Source organism: Papilio machaon, chromosome 26, assembly GCF_912999745.1.
Source record: "Papilio machaon chromosome 26, ilPapMach1.1, whole genome shotgun sequence".
NCBI lineage: Eukaryota > Metazoa > Arthropoda > Insecta > Lepidoptera > Papilionidae > Papilio > Papilio machaon.
The window spans coordinates 2,271,053-2,287,916 of NC_060011.1; the positions used below are offsets into that span (position 1 = coordinate 2,271,053).

The 16,864-nt window shown below is 33.5% G+C and overlaps 1 protein-coding gene across 1 annotated transcript in view; it reads right to left on the minus strand.

Moving 5' to 3' along the window:
- Positions 1-8,481: 8,481 nt before the first annotated feature.
- Positions 8,482-16,864, minus strand: part of LOC106718796 (putative transcription factor SOX-15) — a 102,836-nt gene continuing 94,453 nt past the window's right edge. Inside the window, exon 4 of the mRNA XM_014512983.2 lies at positions 8,482-9,985. Coding sequence (XP_014368469.2) covers positions 8,757-9,985 — 1,229 coding nt within the window. The 3' untranslated portion in view covers positions 8,482-8,756. The remainder of the gene's footprint in view (positions 9,986-16,864) is intronic.

Sequence of the window (16,864 nt, forward strand, 5' to 3'; positions counted from 1 at the left end):
TACGGGATGACGCGGGGCAGGGGAGGGGAGAGGGCAGGCGAGAGGATGTCGCGATGACGCAGCGAAGGCGCGCTTTTTCTATCCGCCGTCATGCTCTGTCGATCGGGAAATAGGTTTTATGTAAATTTGTGTCGGGGTTAAGTTTTATTTTTATTTGGTATAACTGCTAGCTACATTATGAGATAGAGGTGTACATTTTTTTTAGGTATAGGATAAGATAGAGAAAGGGTCTTACAGAACCTTAGTTATCATCATCATCAAGCTACACTATACGTCTCCACTGAGGGGCTTGGAACCTACCTTAAGTTAGGGGTGATTAGGCCATAGTTAACCACGCTGGCCCAGAGCGAGTTGGTGGACTTCACACATATCATTGAATTTCTTCTCAGATATTAACGAATTTATCTTAAGAAACAGAGTTATTTTAATTTAATGAACCCAACTTAAATTACTGGCATAAGTTTTTTACTCAGTTGGAATGTCAAAATCTTTTTTTTTTCATTAAACAAAAAACTGTAGTCTTACAGTTTTGCTAATGTAAATCATAAAGAATATAGTATAAATTATAGTGGCGTAGTCATTCACTTCGTAAGTAATGAATTCAACTCGGTTCATTCATTCAGCAATTAGAAAATAGTAAAAACAGAAGTATTGAACTAATCATGCCTCACTCCACGTGCCGTACAAGATGTCCTTTTTACCCAGTTTCAGGCAACCAAAACAAACTGCTTAACGAGCCATTGTGTAGACTGTTACACGCGCATTTGTTTCCAAACATGACGACAAATCGAAATAAAAAAAAAGGATCGGACGATAATGAATCGATTGTTGATTTGGTAATCTCAGAATATATCTATACATACTCCTTTGATAATTCTGACCTACTTGGCTTTTTATGTAGTATGTTTAAATTATTTTGAATTAGGAATGTCAGTATTATTTTCTTAAGATTGAAGTATGTTATAATAAATTAATTCCGTTTATATTCTCAAATAAGTAAGATGTATAGTAATCTAAAATAACCGTTTAACTTTTATATACATATTTAATAATGATCCTGTATCAACTAAATTATATCCAATATGTTTGAGTAAGAATAAATATTTTCCGAATCAGTCTATAAGTGTATATTTGGTTTGAGAGTGATCCCATCATCAACATCTACGATTTCAAGAGGTTATGGGCCCAGAAATGCTGATATTTATATTTTTTGGAGCATTTTTTTTCCTGTTTGGAGAGCAAGAATTACAGTTGCAAACAAATTTTTCAAGATGGAGGAAGAGTGACAGTTGCAAACAAATTTGTCAAAGATCCATCTACCATTTATTGACGGTGTTGAAAATGGTGAATGCAGAGGCGGATGAAGTGATTTTTGAAGAAACGGTTCAAGAAGTGAAGAAGAGGTGACCATCGACGGTGTTGGAAAAGATGAGAGTGCAGCGGCGGATGGAAGTGGTTTGTGAAGAAACGGTTGAAATGAAGATAGAATAGAGAAGAGTTGGTGTTGATGAGTTGGTGTTGATGAGTTGGTGTTGATAAGTTGGTGTTGTTGGAGTTGTTGTTGTTGGAGTTGTTGTTGTTGGAGTTGTTGTTGTTGGAGTTGTTGGAGTTGTTGTTGTTGGATTTGTTGTTGTTGGAGTTGTTGTTGTTGGAGTAGTTGTTGTTGTTGGAGTTGTAGTTGTTGTTGTTGGAGTTGTAGTTGTTGGAGTTGTAGTTGTTGTTGTTGTTGGAGTTGTAGTTGTTGTTGTTGTTGGAGTTGTAGTTGTTGTTGTTGGAGTTGTAGTTGTTATTGAGTTGGAGTTGTTGTTGTTGGAGTTGTTGTTGTTGGAGTTGTTGTTGTTGGAGTTGTTGTTGTTGTTGTTGTTGGAGTTGTTGTTGTTGTTGTTGTTGGAGTTGTTGTTGTTGTTGTTGTTGGAGTTGTTGTTGTTGTTGTTGTTGGAGTTGTTGTTGTTGTTGTTGTTGTTGTTGGAGTTGTTGTTGTTGGAGTTGGAGTTGTTGTTGTTGGAGTTGGTGTTGTTGTTGTTGGAGTTGTTGTTGTTGTTGGAGTTGTTGTTGTTGTTGGAGTTGTTGTTGTAGAAGTTGTTGTTGTTGTTGTGTTGATGTTGTTGTGTTGTTGTTGTAGAAAGTTGTTGATGTTGTTGTTGTTGCAGAAAGTGTTAGTGTAAGGGTTGTTGATGTTGATAATTTGGTGGAGTTAATAGATTCGGGCAGTGGAAGCGTGGGTGTGAATTGATTGAATTTGTTAGTGGAGGAAATTTCTATTCTGAATTTTTCATTTATCTATTGCTCAGTTTTGGACTTGTGGTTTGACTTAATACAAGGTCAAATATTTTACAGTCCAATATATATTTTAACGGAATTCAAATGAAATTTTTAAGACACTTTTACAGAATTTTTAATATCTCCATTCTTTATTGTGTTTATCTTGTGGTTTTAGAGTTTAAGAGTTTGTGGTTTTGTTGAGAGAATGTATTACTGTTTTTTATTATTGGTGTTTTGTTGATAACTTTAAATATTTGGGTTTTATGTATTTGTCTGTTGTTATGATGTATATTCTGAGATTAAGGGGGTGTGTTGATTTGGTAATCTCAGAATATATCTATACATACTCCTTTGATAATTCTGACCTACTTGGCTTTTTATGTAGTATGTTTAAATTATTTTGAATTAGGAATGTCAGTATTATTTTCTTAAGATTGAAGTATGTTATAATAAATTAATTCCGTTTATATTCTCAAATAAGTAAGATGTATAGTAATCTAAAATAACCGTTTAACTTTTATATACATATTTAATAATGATCCTGTATCAACTAAATTATATCCAATATGTTTGAGTAAGAATAAATATTTTCCGAATCAGTCTATAAGTGTATATTTGGTTTGAGAGTGATCCCATCATCAACATCTACGATTTCAAGATCGATAAGCGAACATTTTTAAATTATTACAATCGAATTTGTTAATTTCCACAGCATATTAATTACAGTTTTCTACACTTTTCCGCGGGTTTTACAATGTGACAAAAGACGTCTATAAAATAAAGAGAAAAGTTCGACTATCGTAACTTAGCTAAGAATGTTTGAAAATATGTACAATTTTACTTATATTATAAATACAAATGTTTGGGTTGGTTGGATGATGTTTGTTAGTTACAAGTTATCTCCAAAACAGCTTCACGGATCTCGATGAAATTTGGCATAGATGTAGAATAAAATCTTGAAAAACACGTAGGCTACTAATTAAGTTTTTTTTCTGCGCACAAGGAGACGCAAACAAGGAATTTATTGAAATTAACGGCCTAACTCTATATTTGTAAAGTAATTTCTGCCAAATTTGATATTCAAACTTTAAAATAATCAGTCGTATGATTTTATATCCAATAAATAAGAAAGGATAATTTTCTGTACATATATTGTCTCCAATTATCCTTATTTCGATAGCTTTTAGATAAAAGAATGCTAAGTAAACTTAAATTGAGCATATCTTTTGCAGGCATTCTTTTAAATACTTCATTATCTTTAGCGTATCTTTTACTAGGCACTGAGAGAGCTCGATAGTAGCGGCAGCACCCAAAGAGATGCCCCTTTGATCTCACCGACCGATACATTTATTGGCAGGTTTTGCTACGCGATTGGAAAACTATCAGCTATTTAATATAGATATATTGAAATTATATTTATTAGCTTATATAAATTATAATTATTCTTATATTAGTATATTATGATTTTTTATTATATTGAAATGCCGTAGAAAAATTTAAAATTAATATTTGGGAAAACTTATTTGATAATTACTTTGTATATTTAATTTGATACTAAAACTCAATTTTTTTTAAAGTGTCGGTTTATCTGAGAAAATGTAAAGTCGAGAAACTAATGAAAATTTTTTTTTAGACTTCTTACGACTAAAAGAGATGTCAAGAGAAGGAATATTTTTTTTGTCATATATATTGTCATTATTGTAAGTTATCAAATGTTTTAAAAAAAATTATCTTTCCGCAATATGAATTTTTTATTTAAGTTGTTTTGTTCGTTATGCAAAATTAAATCAATAATACAAAACATTTAATTTATGTACGCTTTGTATCCTCCAAGATGTCTCCGAGGATTAAAATATAAAAGAACATCTCAAGCTTAATTATCACGTATTATAACAGCTTGCTAATGTATCCGTGCGGGAAGTGTGGTAACCTTACTTTTGTATATTTAGAATATCATTTTTTTGGAGATAAAAAAAACTTGTCAGTATTTGAAATCGGTAAGTTTTTTTAACTACAGTTAAGAGTAAATATTTAAGACACTAATTTTGTAATCATGTATTTGATTCTCAGGATTTAATAAAACTTTTAAATAGTAAACTTTTTGTGTATATTTTTTCGTCTTAAAATAAAATATGTGTGTCGTAAATAAATTGTATACGGAAAAAAAGTGTTCAACAGATAACTTAAGCTGTCGCGGACGTCGCAACTCGTTTTCAGCAACGTTTAAGGCAAAGTCCAGTAAACGACACGGCGGCCTCTTTTAAATGTCGATAAAAATTGTTTGGCTCGCATTCTGAACGCATTCAGAACTCCATCGCGATCTAACCACAAATATCCCTTATTCACCTTGATTATTTATATTTCATACTACGTTTTTATATGGATGGATTATGTAAAGTCGTATGTGTAAGGAGTGAATTCAGATGTGACGTATAAAGGTATTGAAGAGTATGACTGTGCCGACAATTTGAAGCGAATATGGAAGAAAGATAATGATGATCTTCTTAGTATCAAATCTAAATTTAGGGTAATATGCCCGCTTAACACATTTTCAAACTGAACTACTAATTGAACAGTGGGTAGAGTCAAAACAAATGTGTTAGGCATAATTTAGAAGGTCGACTTTTCAGTTAAAACTGAAGGTGTGTAGCCAGCTTAATGATACAAATAAGTTAAATACTCTCCGGTAAAGTGTAAGTTGTACTTCGTGCTTCTCATCCGTTTTTTTAAATTTAAAATTGTGTATTTTTAAATTGGGATTGTGGTTATTAGTTTTTCCAAAATTGTCCAAGCCAGATGTTTTATTTTATAAAAATTGCAGCACTTTTTATTCAGCACTACAGGCTTATTTACACCTTTAGTAACCAAGTATAGGATAAGATATTTGCCAGAAGTCATCTCAGGTATGTTATCGACTTTTTTATAAGAATGCAAAGACTACATTCTTATAAAAACAAGAGTTATAACAAGAGTTAACGATATAATTCTCACTTCACTAGTAACATCAGGTGTACGTGCCTTTACGATTAATTGGAAGGTAATAATTGATTCAAGAATATTTTTTATTAAATAGCTTTTCCGTTTTATATGTTTGTATTTATTTATATGTAGTATTGCTTTTTTACTTTGGTACATTATGCTATTTTGTTTATTTCAATAAGGAAATGTTAACAAAGTTAGTAACCCTTTCTCAGTAAAGCATCAAACGGAACACACTACTACACTTACTATACAAATATAAAATGTGGTAGCAGTTCCTACTTTTTCTCACAGTATGTACTAATCTTTCATAAATATATATTTAATTTTGATTAATTAAATATGAAGTGAATATTTAAAAACGTGAAAATGTTGTTTATAACATTTATCTGCTGGGCAAAGCGGAGTGTACGTCAATACATCAACATCGAGTGCGGCAAGGCAGGGGCGTGCTCGGGCGGTCCGCACTCGTAATTACAGGCGCGAGCGGCCGCGGGCCGATATATGCGCACCCCTGCCCCGCCAGCGAGCAAATTATTTAGTAATTTTAATTTTATTTGGAGTTACAACGCTAGCCGTTGGGAGGCGTCGTCGTTATTTTTTTAGAACTATTAAGTATTTGTATCATAAATATTTGTTTATTTTAAATTTTGCATTATGACAAACATGCTACTGATGAAGTCTGATTAACTTATAGAATGATCTGATTTTTCAGGAAACTTGTTTGAGATCATTATTATAACGTTTAAAGTCTTGTGGCTAGTTTATATCTTACTTCTTACTCTTACTAATATTATAAACAAGCTTTTACCCGCGACTCCGTCCGCGCGGAATAAAAAAAAATGCACACAAGATAAAAAAAGTTCCTATGTCCGTCTTCCAGTTCTAAGCTACCTCCCCATCAATTTTCAGCTAAATCAGTTCGACCGATCTTGAGTAATAAATATTAAATAGTGTAACTAACACGACTTTCTTTTATATATATAGATAGATGCGAAAATTTAGATGGATGGATCGATGAATGTTTGTTTGAAGGTATCACCAGAACGGCTGAATAGATCTCGTTGAAATTTGGTATAGACGTAGAATGTATTCTAGAAGAACACATAGGCTACTAATTAAGTTTTTTTTCATTCCGCTCGGACGGAGTCGTAGGCGACAACTAGTAGATGATAATTGAATAGGCTTGGATTGATCTGAAAGTTTCTTCGCAAATGTGACTTGTGATATATTAGTGCAGAGATTTTACTATCCTTTCTATTAGGTTACTTGTCGTAAGTATGCGCAAAATTAATGCTAGTCGTGATGTTGCAGTAAAACTATGAAAAAATACTGATACGAGTAAGTCTGTTTGTTGCTTTCCACTGTTATTTTTGTATTTATAACAGCAATTTTTGGATTTGTTCCTAGTTGTTTAGCGTATTAGGCTATGTTTAATCGCGCCTAGAATTTTGGTAGTCATTCAGCATCTGATGTTATTCTTGAAAATAAGTCGTATTATTTTGTTTATTTATAAATATCAGCATTAAGTGAATATGTGCATGTTCCAGTATTTTATTTGTTGGGATGTGTAAAAATAAATAACTCATAGTTTTTTTTTCTAATATAACTTTTATTGTTCCTTATAAATTTTCTTACAATCAGGAAGATTATCGCAAAGCGAACGCATTGGTAAGTACACAATTATAAACATACACTAAAAATTAAAGAACTAAAAAAAAACTTTTAGTACAAATAACTAACTATGAGATATTTTTGAAAACTAAGATTTTTATACAGGTAAAACGTAAGAGTTATAGTTTTTTTGAAAATAAAAGCAAAGACAAAAAATAAAAATACAACTTGCCTATATCTACAACCTTTATGGAAGAGCTTAATTTTTAATAACTTTTTTTGTAATTTTTTCTACGAAATATACAAAAAAAAAAAATAGGTACAAATAAATAATGTTTTACATAGGAAACGTTTTAACCACACGGGCAATCATTTTAGACAATTATTTATAAGAGAATATTTAAGGATGATTAAGCACCAGTCATATATCGTTTATAACTTTCACAATAATAATAGTCAAATGAACACTGCCTCTTATGTGGTATAGACTAAGAGCGCAGTTTCATTAATGAATAACTCGGTCGTTATAAAGCATGCGTGGTGCGAGAAATGCCTTATATCACGTATATAGTGCTCGTGTATGAGAACTTTTTTATTATACTTTAGTGCCCGAATGCATTTTGTAATAATCTTTACTTTTTCGCGCACTGTACTCCTCAAATGAGTCCCCGCATGCTGTATAACGACCGAGTTATCGACTAATTAAATTACGCCCTTATGTAGTCACTAACAAAAAATTTGTATCTAAACAAACTGACTTTGATAAACATCTTGTATACAAAATATACTTTTTTTTAAAGTTATCGGGAAACTAATCTGTAGAATCATTATATCATTATATGTACGTGAAGCGAAAAGTTTAATGCCTTTTTGACTAAAGAACCCTAATAAAGTTCGGAATTAAAGTATTAATGGTCGAATTTCGAACAATGGGCAGCCAAGAGTTATATTTTTTGTGCGTTTTCAAAAAGGCCAGTTTGTTTAGACTTATTTTTGTTTGTTTTTTTATTACCAATCAATTAGTCTAAAACCACAACACGTCAACAAATTCAATACAATTAATCTATAGTTACAAGGTTTTTCATCACACAAATAAATCAATAAACACAAAAAACATATCAATACATTGGATTCAATAGGATAATATGCTGCGAGTAAAAAGAAAAAAAAAATAACCGTAGAATTCCACTGTCGACATTTGTATTAATATATTGCCTTTTATACTCTTTGAGAGACTAAAATATGCAATACAAATACTACAGCAATGGAAATCCACACTAACCAGTCTTTAACAATTTTCATTCGATCTTTCTTTTAATGTTTATAACAAATTAATTAACAAACATATTTTTTTTATTTATCATCTCGACATTATTATAAAAAATTTAGTATTTACATTACTATGTTAAGTGGAAAGGCACTGAAAAGTTGTCACATGTTTTTACTAATTCGAAAAAGAAAAAAAATTGCAAAAAATTTCAAGCAGTGTCAAAAAAATACATTTTTAAAACATCATGAATTTTCCAGAAAACTTGTATAAATATGTTAAAACTCTTTGTATTTCTTTACCTACATTATAAAAGAAAACGAAATTAAAAACAAAAAGGCTACAATTTGCTACACATGCGGAGGAATATGATTTTTTAAAAACAAAAAAAAAACGTAAATTAACAAAAAATAATAAAATTCTCATACTCCACGCTATAACCAATCTTAACAACGATTCCGGTACAATTTAAGTTTGTATTCCGTACCACAAATATTATATAACTAAAAGCTTACAACACCATATGGGATACCGCAGAATCGACTAATGCATATTTTGAAAAATAAAACATAACTCTTTGGGCTATAAACAGAAAGTCCTGAATATTCCTATGCCGAGTCCGCGCCTAGTCTAGTCAATTACTGTAGCAGGTCTGTCTGACCCCAGCCAAGATCACACTGAATTCGTCCTCTGGGCGTACCTCGGCGCCGGGCGGCGCGGGCGGTGCGTACTGCCCGGGCGGCGGCGCGCCGGAGATCACCGTCGGATACGGCGACGCGTACATCCTCTCCCCACAATACTCCGCGCCCGGTGCAGCCTCCCCGCAATACGGCCTGTACCCCTGCTGCTGCTCGTATCTATACTGTTGATGCTGATCCATCGCACCCTCTGTTCCGTAGTCTAAATACTTGTCGAATTCCCGAGCGTCAACGTCCGACTCCGGTGAACCGGTCCTTATCTCCGAACGCGGCATAAATCCTTGCTCATTTTCTTGGGGTTGGTTCGACGGCGGCTCTTCTGAAAAGTAACTGCTCCCAGTATCGTATTCCGTCTTCGGCTGCTCGGGGTAGTGCGATACGTACGAGTCCTCAGTTTTGTATATCTGTTCGTATTGCTCGTACGGATGATATTGGATGTTGTATTCTGCATTCATGGAGCCACTCGGCGCAGAGGATACCCTTGGAGCTGAAGTGCCGAGGGTCTGCTGGTCCTGAGAGGTAGCGACGGGCGGAAAGAACGTGCCCGTTACCAGCGGCGACTGCTCGGCGAGTGTTCTCTGCGTGCACATCACGTACATGCCGTTCGCCATGCCCATAGCGGCGACCGGTGCCGGCGAGTAGGAGCCAGGCGTTCTGAACTTATACGAGTAGGAATCGGAGATCGAGGAGGCGTTGATTGCTCTTCGTCTTTCCTCATATTGGAAGTTTTCTTTTTCGTTCTCGACGGGGGAAGCGTCAGGGGTAGGGAGAGGGGCTTCCGTGGACGCGCTTCGTCTGCCCTGGGGCTCCGGAGACCTGGCTGGGGAAGACTCGGGCGTTTGGACGTGCCCGTTATATTGGTTCTGCTGGTAGTCGGAGGCTAGAGGCGAGGTACGGTAGGGCGAGAAGCCAGCTGCTGGGTTGTGTGAAAAGCGAGTATCAGGGGAGTCTGTGCCGGTGGCGTAGGGGGAACCAAGGGCCGCAGAGGTAGCAGGCGGGGCACTGGCGGGTGGCGCGGGCTGATTGGGCCTCGTCTTATTCTGCTTCCTTCGCCGCGGACGGTACTTGTAGTTGGGATGCTCGGTCATGTGGATGACTCTTAGACGCTCGGCTTCCTCGACGTACGGCCTTCTGTCTTGCGGGGTCAACGATCGCCATTTTTTACCTGGAAAATGAGATTAAAAAATAAACATCGCGAAACTATGGATGAGAGATACTAGATTACTGGTATTTAAAAAATAAAACACATATATGTCTGTTGAAAGAAGTGAGTTTAATTTCTCCATTGTGATTGTACCAATCTAAGAAAAGTAGGTATCTGACATGTCACAGTCACTTATGTTAAACAAACATAAGTTCAACAAAAGTTTAAGAACTATTGTTTTGACAGTTCTTAAAGTAAGTAGCACGTTATCTGGACAGTCACTTTGTCAAAAGTAACTTAGTAGCCATATTAAAAATATGAAACCCAACACCACGATTCATTACACCTCGACATCGGTCAGATAAAATTCTCGGGGCATTAGAGTTATTTTATAAAGGCAAAATAGAAGCGTTCTGTCAAGGTAGCCAGCTAAATAATCACACTAGTGTTTTATCAAGTAACTATAAAACACCTAGCGAGAGCTTCCCATAAATTACCTTACACCCGTTGCTATCTTCCGATATAAATATTTTAACGATTTAAACTCTATTGCTTTTGAAATAGGAACAATTTTTCAATGATCTTTTAAAGTGTGAGGTTCAAAGAGGCATTATCGAGAGCCTGAGCAATCTTTAAGGATATTTATCAAGGCGACACTACTTGCTACTGGCAAACAAACAACTTCACTTTAAGGGATGGGATATTTGTCGATATCATTTTGAAAATTATCAATTATACTTTGAAATGCACAGTTTTTGATCAATTTATTTTCCAATGGTAAACGTGTGTTATTTGATAGCTTTTGAATTTAACTTTTTATACAGATAATAAAATGTTTTATAACTTTTTGTTATTCAAAAATAATTACGTCATAATTGTATTAGTTAAAAGTTAAATTTAACGTTGTTCAAATCGTCAAATATTAGCTACTTTTTATTTATGAAGCTTTTACGTTTTTAACGTTTAGAAATTTCAGTTTATTATTATTTAGTTTTAAAAATATGTAAAATTTATATTATCTTACTAGTTTTAGAATTTTTTTTTTGTGAAATGTGAATATTTTTAAATTTCCAGTTAAATTTTAATTTTATGTAGGTGTACCTACCAAAATTTTTTAAGTCAGGTAAGATCTTAGTTGACTGATGTCAAATGTCAAGTTGACAAATGACGGGAAGACGCTTCCTGTAGTGACGCGACACTCCATTAGTGCTGCCCTCCCGTGAGAATTATCGATGTTTTACATATCGATAGTAGTCGAGTAATTAATTATTTAGGGAGGTACACTGTATCGATATTCTTGGAAGGAATTCGTTATTTTACTGTAATCTATATTTGGTTGAATAAATAATAAATAAATGATAATAAAAGATATAAAATTGGTGTAAGCTTACAAAAATATCTTGGAAACTAGTTTTTTTAATCAAAATTTATTTGAAAACGTTAGTTTTCTATTTGAAGTCTGACGTCATTTATTTGAAAATGTAGTTATACAGTAAAGTCGTTAAGGTATCACTAAAACGTCACTTAGTATGGATTAAGCACGACTACAATATACTAGGAGCTAAGAGCCTGTCGAAGTAATTATAACTCTGAGTGCGGCATTTAGAAAATAAATTCTTGTATTGATATTTCACAGCTCTGAGTTCCTTAATAGAGTTTGAACAAGACGGGTTAACTAGAGGTCAAATAGAGGTCAACGAACTTACCATATGTGGATGTTTTATTGCTACTTATTACTAACTCAGTATAAAGTGTTATTTGCCAATGTATTAAGAATTATGGTGTCCCCATATTAGAAGGGCAATACATGGTTCTTTGTTTTCTTGAGAAGTAATTTCTTATTTTAGATTTATGTTGTAATGTTTTTGGTAGTGATTTTTAAAGATAATTTTTATCTAGAAGATTTCTTATAAAATAGAAGACGACAGTCTGTATAAGTAATTAAAAAAATTATGACGATTTGGTGATAGACTTGTAATTTATCTCAGCTGAAAAATAGACGGAATATTTTTTTTAGGTTACCTATCTTTTTTTTTTAATAAAGTGAAGATTTTAAATTAACTTATTCGATTGTTAGATAACTCAAAAGTGCTTTTAAAATATCGACAACAGTAGAGATACACTTACAAAATTGTCATAAAAATAAATCGATGTTTTAGCAAAAAAAAAAGTCTTTGTAAATATTGATAAGACTTCTTAGAAAACCACCCCGATTCAAAATGCGCTTAGTTCATAAATGGCGTAATAAATGACTAGTCATTAAGTTAAGGGTAGTGCCCTGGGGTGCAGGGATCTCTTGCACAAATGACACGGATCAATCAAAAACGATTTTTGGGTTAGTTTTTTTGTGCCTGTATTATTTACAATTAAATTGCGACGTTGTCAATCGTTTCTAGAAAATAAGAGATTTAATTCCATAGAATATTTTTGCAAGTAAGAACTTCGTGAACATACCGAAAACATTTAAGAACATATATTGGTCGTAACTGTAGAGTTAACAGTAATCTTTTTATTTATGCCTTACGACAAATTTATTAGTTACTCATAATGTAGTGACGTAAAAGTTATTGCAAGATATGCCATGTTTAGTAAATTTCTAGTCCTCTTTCCCTTCCCACCCCTTTTCTAATAAGGAAAGGATGGGAAGGGGAGGTGGATTTGATGGAGGAGGAGATGCATAGGAAGGTTAAATATTCTCTTTTTGTGCGTCTCTTCCTTCGTCGATTGAGGGTAGGCAACGCATCTGCAACTGCGAATGTCTATGGGCAGCGGTCGCTTCGCCATTTCGGCGAATTCATGTAGCCGCTTGCTCGTTTGCCACCTTGTAATACATAAAAAAAAGATGCATTTTCGGGATCCACACGTTTAAATGAAGCAATCATTATCTGGATATACAATAGAACCTGAATAAGCGAAAGTTCTAGAGACCGTGATATTTTTCTCTCTTATAGAGGTTTCTCTGTACCCCGAGTTTCGCCCTTATGGAGGTTATCCGTCGGGACCAGTGACTCTTGCTTATAAATTTTTCCTTAAACTTTAAACCATTTAATTTAAGGTTTGTCACTTAGGTTGGTACACAATATGTGTACAATAATATAATGTTACATGAAATAAATAAATACATAAAATAAATAAATGCTTATCCAGGTTTGACTGTATTCTATCGCATCATTAGTATCATTAACGATGTTGATCTAATTAATGATACGCCTCCGCTGGCCGACCGGCCGTGTGTCATAACATATTTGATCGATAGTCATCATTAAACTGTTATCATTAGTTTTTTATCTATGCCCTTTTGGTACAGCTTCTGGCTTTTACAGTTTTCTAAGTGAGTAATCGATTTTAGTTTGAACATTTTATAACTTATCAGTTACTATTTTATAAGCTTAATACATAAATACTATGTTGATAGGAGTTAATATTAAGTATTTCTAAGAGATTTAGGATGGTCCAGAATATTAAATTATGTATGTTAAATGGTTTATTTTCGAAGGAAAAAATTATTGTTTCCAAACCTTGCATGTGGAATATGCCTAGTGTCACAAGGAGCCGGTAGATGGCGACCTCGATTTTTTTTGCGGCGACGGATGTCGAAGAGCACGCGCTGCATTCTAAGTTTGAAATTTCTGCCATTCCTTTCTATCTGGAACGTTGGCGATATACACCTCTCTTTCTAGCAAAATATTTTTTTTGCATTTCGATTCCGAGTGCGTGGTCATTTTTGTCGTTTTTTTTTTAAGCTACGTCGCTACGACTGCCAGTCTTAAAGTACCGGACAGTGGCAGGTTTCCTTTGTCTTATTGTGATTATAAAGCATGTGGTTATTTGTTTGTAATTATTCATTGGCAATGTGGGCTGCGATTTAAATATAGAACAAAACTTTAAAAGTTATAGTAAATCTTACCAATATTATAAATGCGAATGTTTTGATGAATGGATGTTTGAACATATCTCCGGAACGGTTCAACGGATCTCGATGATATTTGGCATAGACGTAGGTTATAGTCTGGCAGAACACAGAGGCTACTTATTATATTTTTTTAATTCCGCGCAGTCGGAGTCGCGCGTGACATCTGGTCAATACATATTTTAAGTACCTGTTTATTACACATATTCTGTTGGTTTCTGAGAACCAAATCAATGTATTAAACATATCGTCATCCCTCTCGTTATCTTAGACAAAACGGTGATAACAATAACTTTTATACGTGGATTTTGGTTTCAGAAACCAACGAGTTGACTCTCATTAGGGAAAATAAAATACTTTTTTGCATTTAAATGTTACAAAATTGCAACAAACCATTTAAATCCATATTATATATTACAATATAACTTTAACACAAGTCCTATAGGTTTTCTATTAAAACTCAGATGTAATTCTCCTATTAAATGTTTTTTTTTTAAATTGGTAGATATCTGAAGTATGACTGGGAATTTAAACTATTCCGTATATGTTTCTAGAATCTTTTAAATTTCCAAAAAAATATAAAAGCTCGTCTCGTAACTTCAAGTTAGTAATATATACAAAAACTTTTCACATACTTTAACTTCCTTGCATGCTTCTCACACAATACTAGCATAAAGAGACAATTCAAGAATTCACTTTGCGATGTACATACAATGTGCCACAGTATTTACAACACGAGTTAAAGTGTTACTGGTCGTATAGACTGCGTAGATTTTTTGACGTGGCTTCCTGGAAACGGAATATTACAAGGCTGCCGAAATCCATAAAAGAAGGTTTTATTCGGTTGAGAAGACTTCTATATTGGCGGAAACGCACGATATAGAAAGCACAAGGCATAAGCTGAAGCGATTATTAATAAAAATAATAATGAATCTAATTGTTTACGCATTAGTTAAGATCAAGTTCTGATTTATTTACTAAAGCTATCCAATATTTTGTATTAATATTTTTGAATAAATTACGATTTAGTAGTACATATTAAATAGTTTATATAAAATAAAAACTCAACTGTCCAAACACTAAATTATATAACGATGTAAACAAATCGTTTATACTATTTTAATTTCAATGCTTTAAAACATGGACCATGAAATCGTTTACACGAGATTACGTTTCGATCTCTGATATAGCAATTAATACAGTTAACGCGTTAAAAATTACACGACAAACATTGTTACGTAAAGCCTAGCAATAGTTACGCTATTTTAACAAGTAATTCTTATATTTATCGTGTAAATATATTCACGCGTGTGCTGCGTAAGTTGTAACTACGCAAGAGCTATAGGGTGTTTAAATCTACGTCAGTTACAACGGACGTAGATTGTGTTTACGTAGTTACAACTAAAAAATATGTAAATCATAATCAAAAATATGTATATATATATATATATATATATATATATATATATATATACATAGCTTTTATTGGCTTTATGAAAATATTTTATACTGATAATTTTATAACAATATTATCTAACGTAAAATATAAAAAATTTTAGACCGTCAAAACTTCTTATTCTTGAAAATTAAGTGTCATTGCTTTCTAAAATGACGGTATAGTGTTTAATAAGAGAAGGCGCTGCCTTCCGAAACACAGTTTTAACTAGTTCGGGAGACAGAGCCCCACTAATTTTGTGAAAAATGGTTTTATAAAGATTTTTTTATTAAGGTCAGAAAAAGACACTGGAAATAAATTGAGTTTGCATCAACTTAGTCGACGAAAATGTGATGGTAAATATTTTTAGTCATATTCCATAAACTTGAGAAGCTATTCACGTCTATCGTCGCAGCTACAGCTATGAGTTTGTGTCTTGGACCACACACGATGCACATTTCGAGTAATAAACTTTTGTAGCCGTACTAAACTGTAGCCGGAGGCAACGCATTGTGGACGCTCTGTGCAACGCAACGACACGCCCTCTCTATTTCTTAGTATATAATCTATTTTATGTACCAACAAGAGGCCTAGCGATGTTCAATTTACATACCAAAGTTCATGATGGCAGCTACTGGAAAATTATATCCAACTTTATATCCGTAACCTATATTTAATGTTGGGAACATCTTTCAAAGTAAAGATAAGGACCTAGGTTAAGAAATTTGTAGCATAGAGTAGCTCTAGAAATCCCAAGTTTTACTTAAATCACTTGCATTTATTTTTACAAGTAGTCGAAGTCGTTTTGCATCACATTTTGTTACTATAGCTGAAATTTATCAAGGCCTCCTAAAAAAAAATTAAACTAAAAATTTAAGCGCAATAAAAAGTTATAAATCATAATTTGCGTCGGTATTCAGTCTTCAAAATGTACTTTCATACGGAGCACATTCAAATCCATTCAATTTTCGCTTTATAACTTATATCAGACATTCCGTTCTGTATCAGACTCAATATTTATTTCTCCTAATTTGACTGCATTTCTCTGTTACGGGCCGTGCCCATTAATAATATACTTGTATCCCTCGCACTAATGGATGTCGTATATCGTTATCTCTGTTTGCCATGTTAGGATTCGATGCGCGTAGGCAGCCAAGACCGCGCGTGCCGAGAGTATAGTTTCGTTTTTTTACCCGTCGATTATAAGAAAAACCATGAAATAAAGTGACTAAAGGGCTAACCGTTTAAGGAATAGGTTTGTTATAGTTTTGTTGACCAGTTTCGTATTTAAATGCGAAACATTATGATGGCAATTAGATCTTTTTGACATTTGAAACAAGATGAACTCACGAGTTCTTTTTAAATAATTTAAATATAGATGATAAAAAATTAAGTTTACATATACATTTAGAAGTCAGTGAAATCAAAAAGTTAGCTTTACACTAGTAATATGGGATAAAAGATTTGGTTTTATACGAGCAGTGAGGTTACTGAACTCCTTTTTATCCTTTTCTTTTCCTTATTTGCTGCGTCCGTTTTTCATTTGCTAAAACAG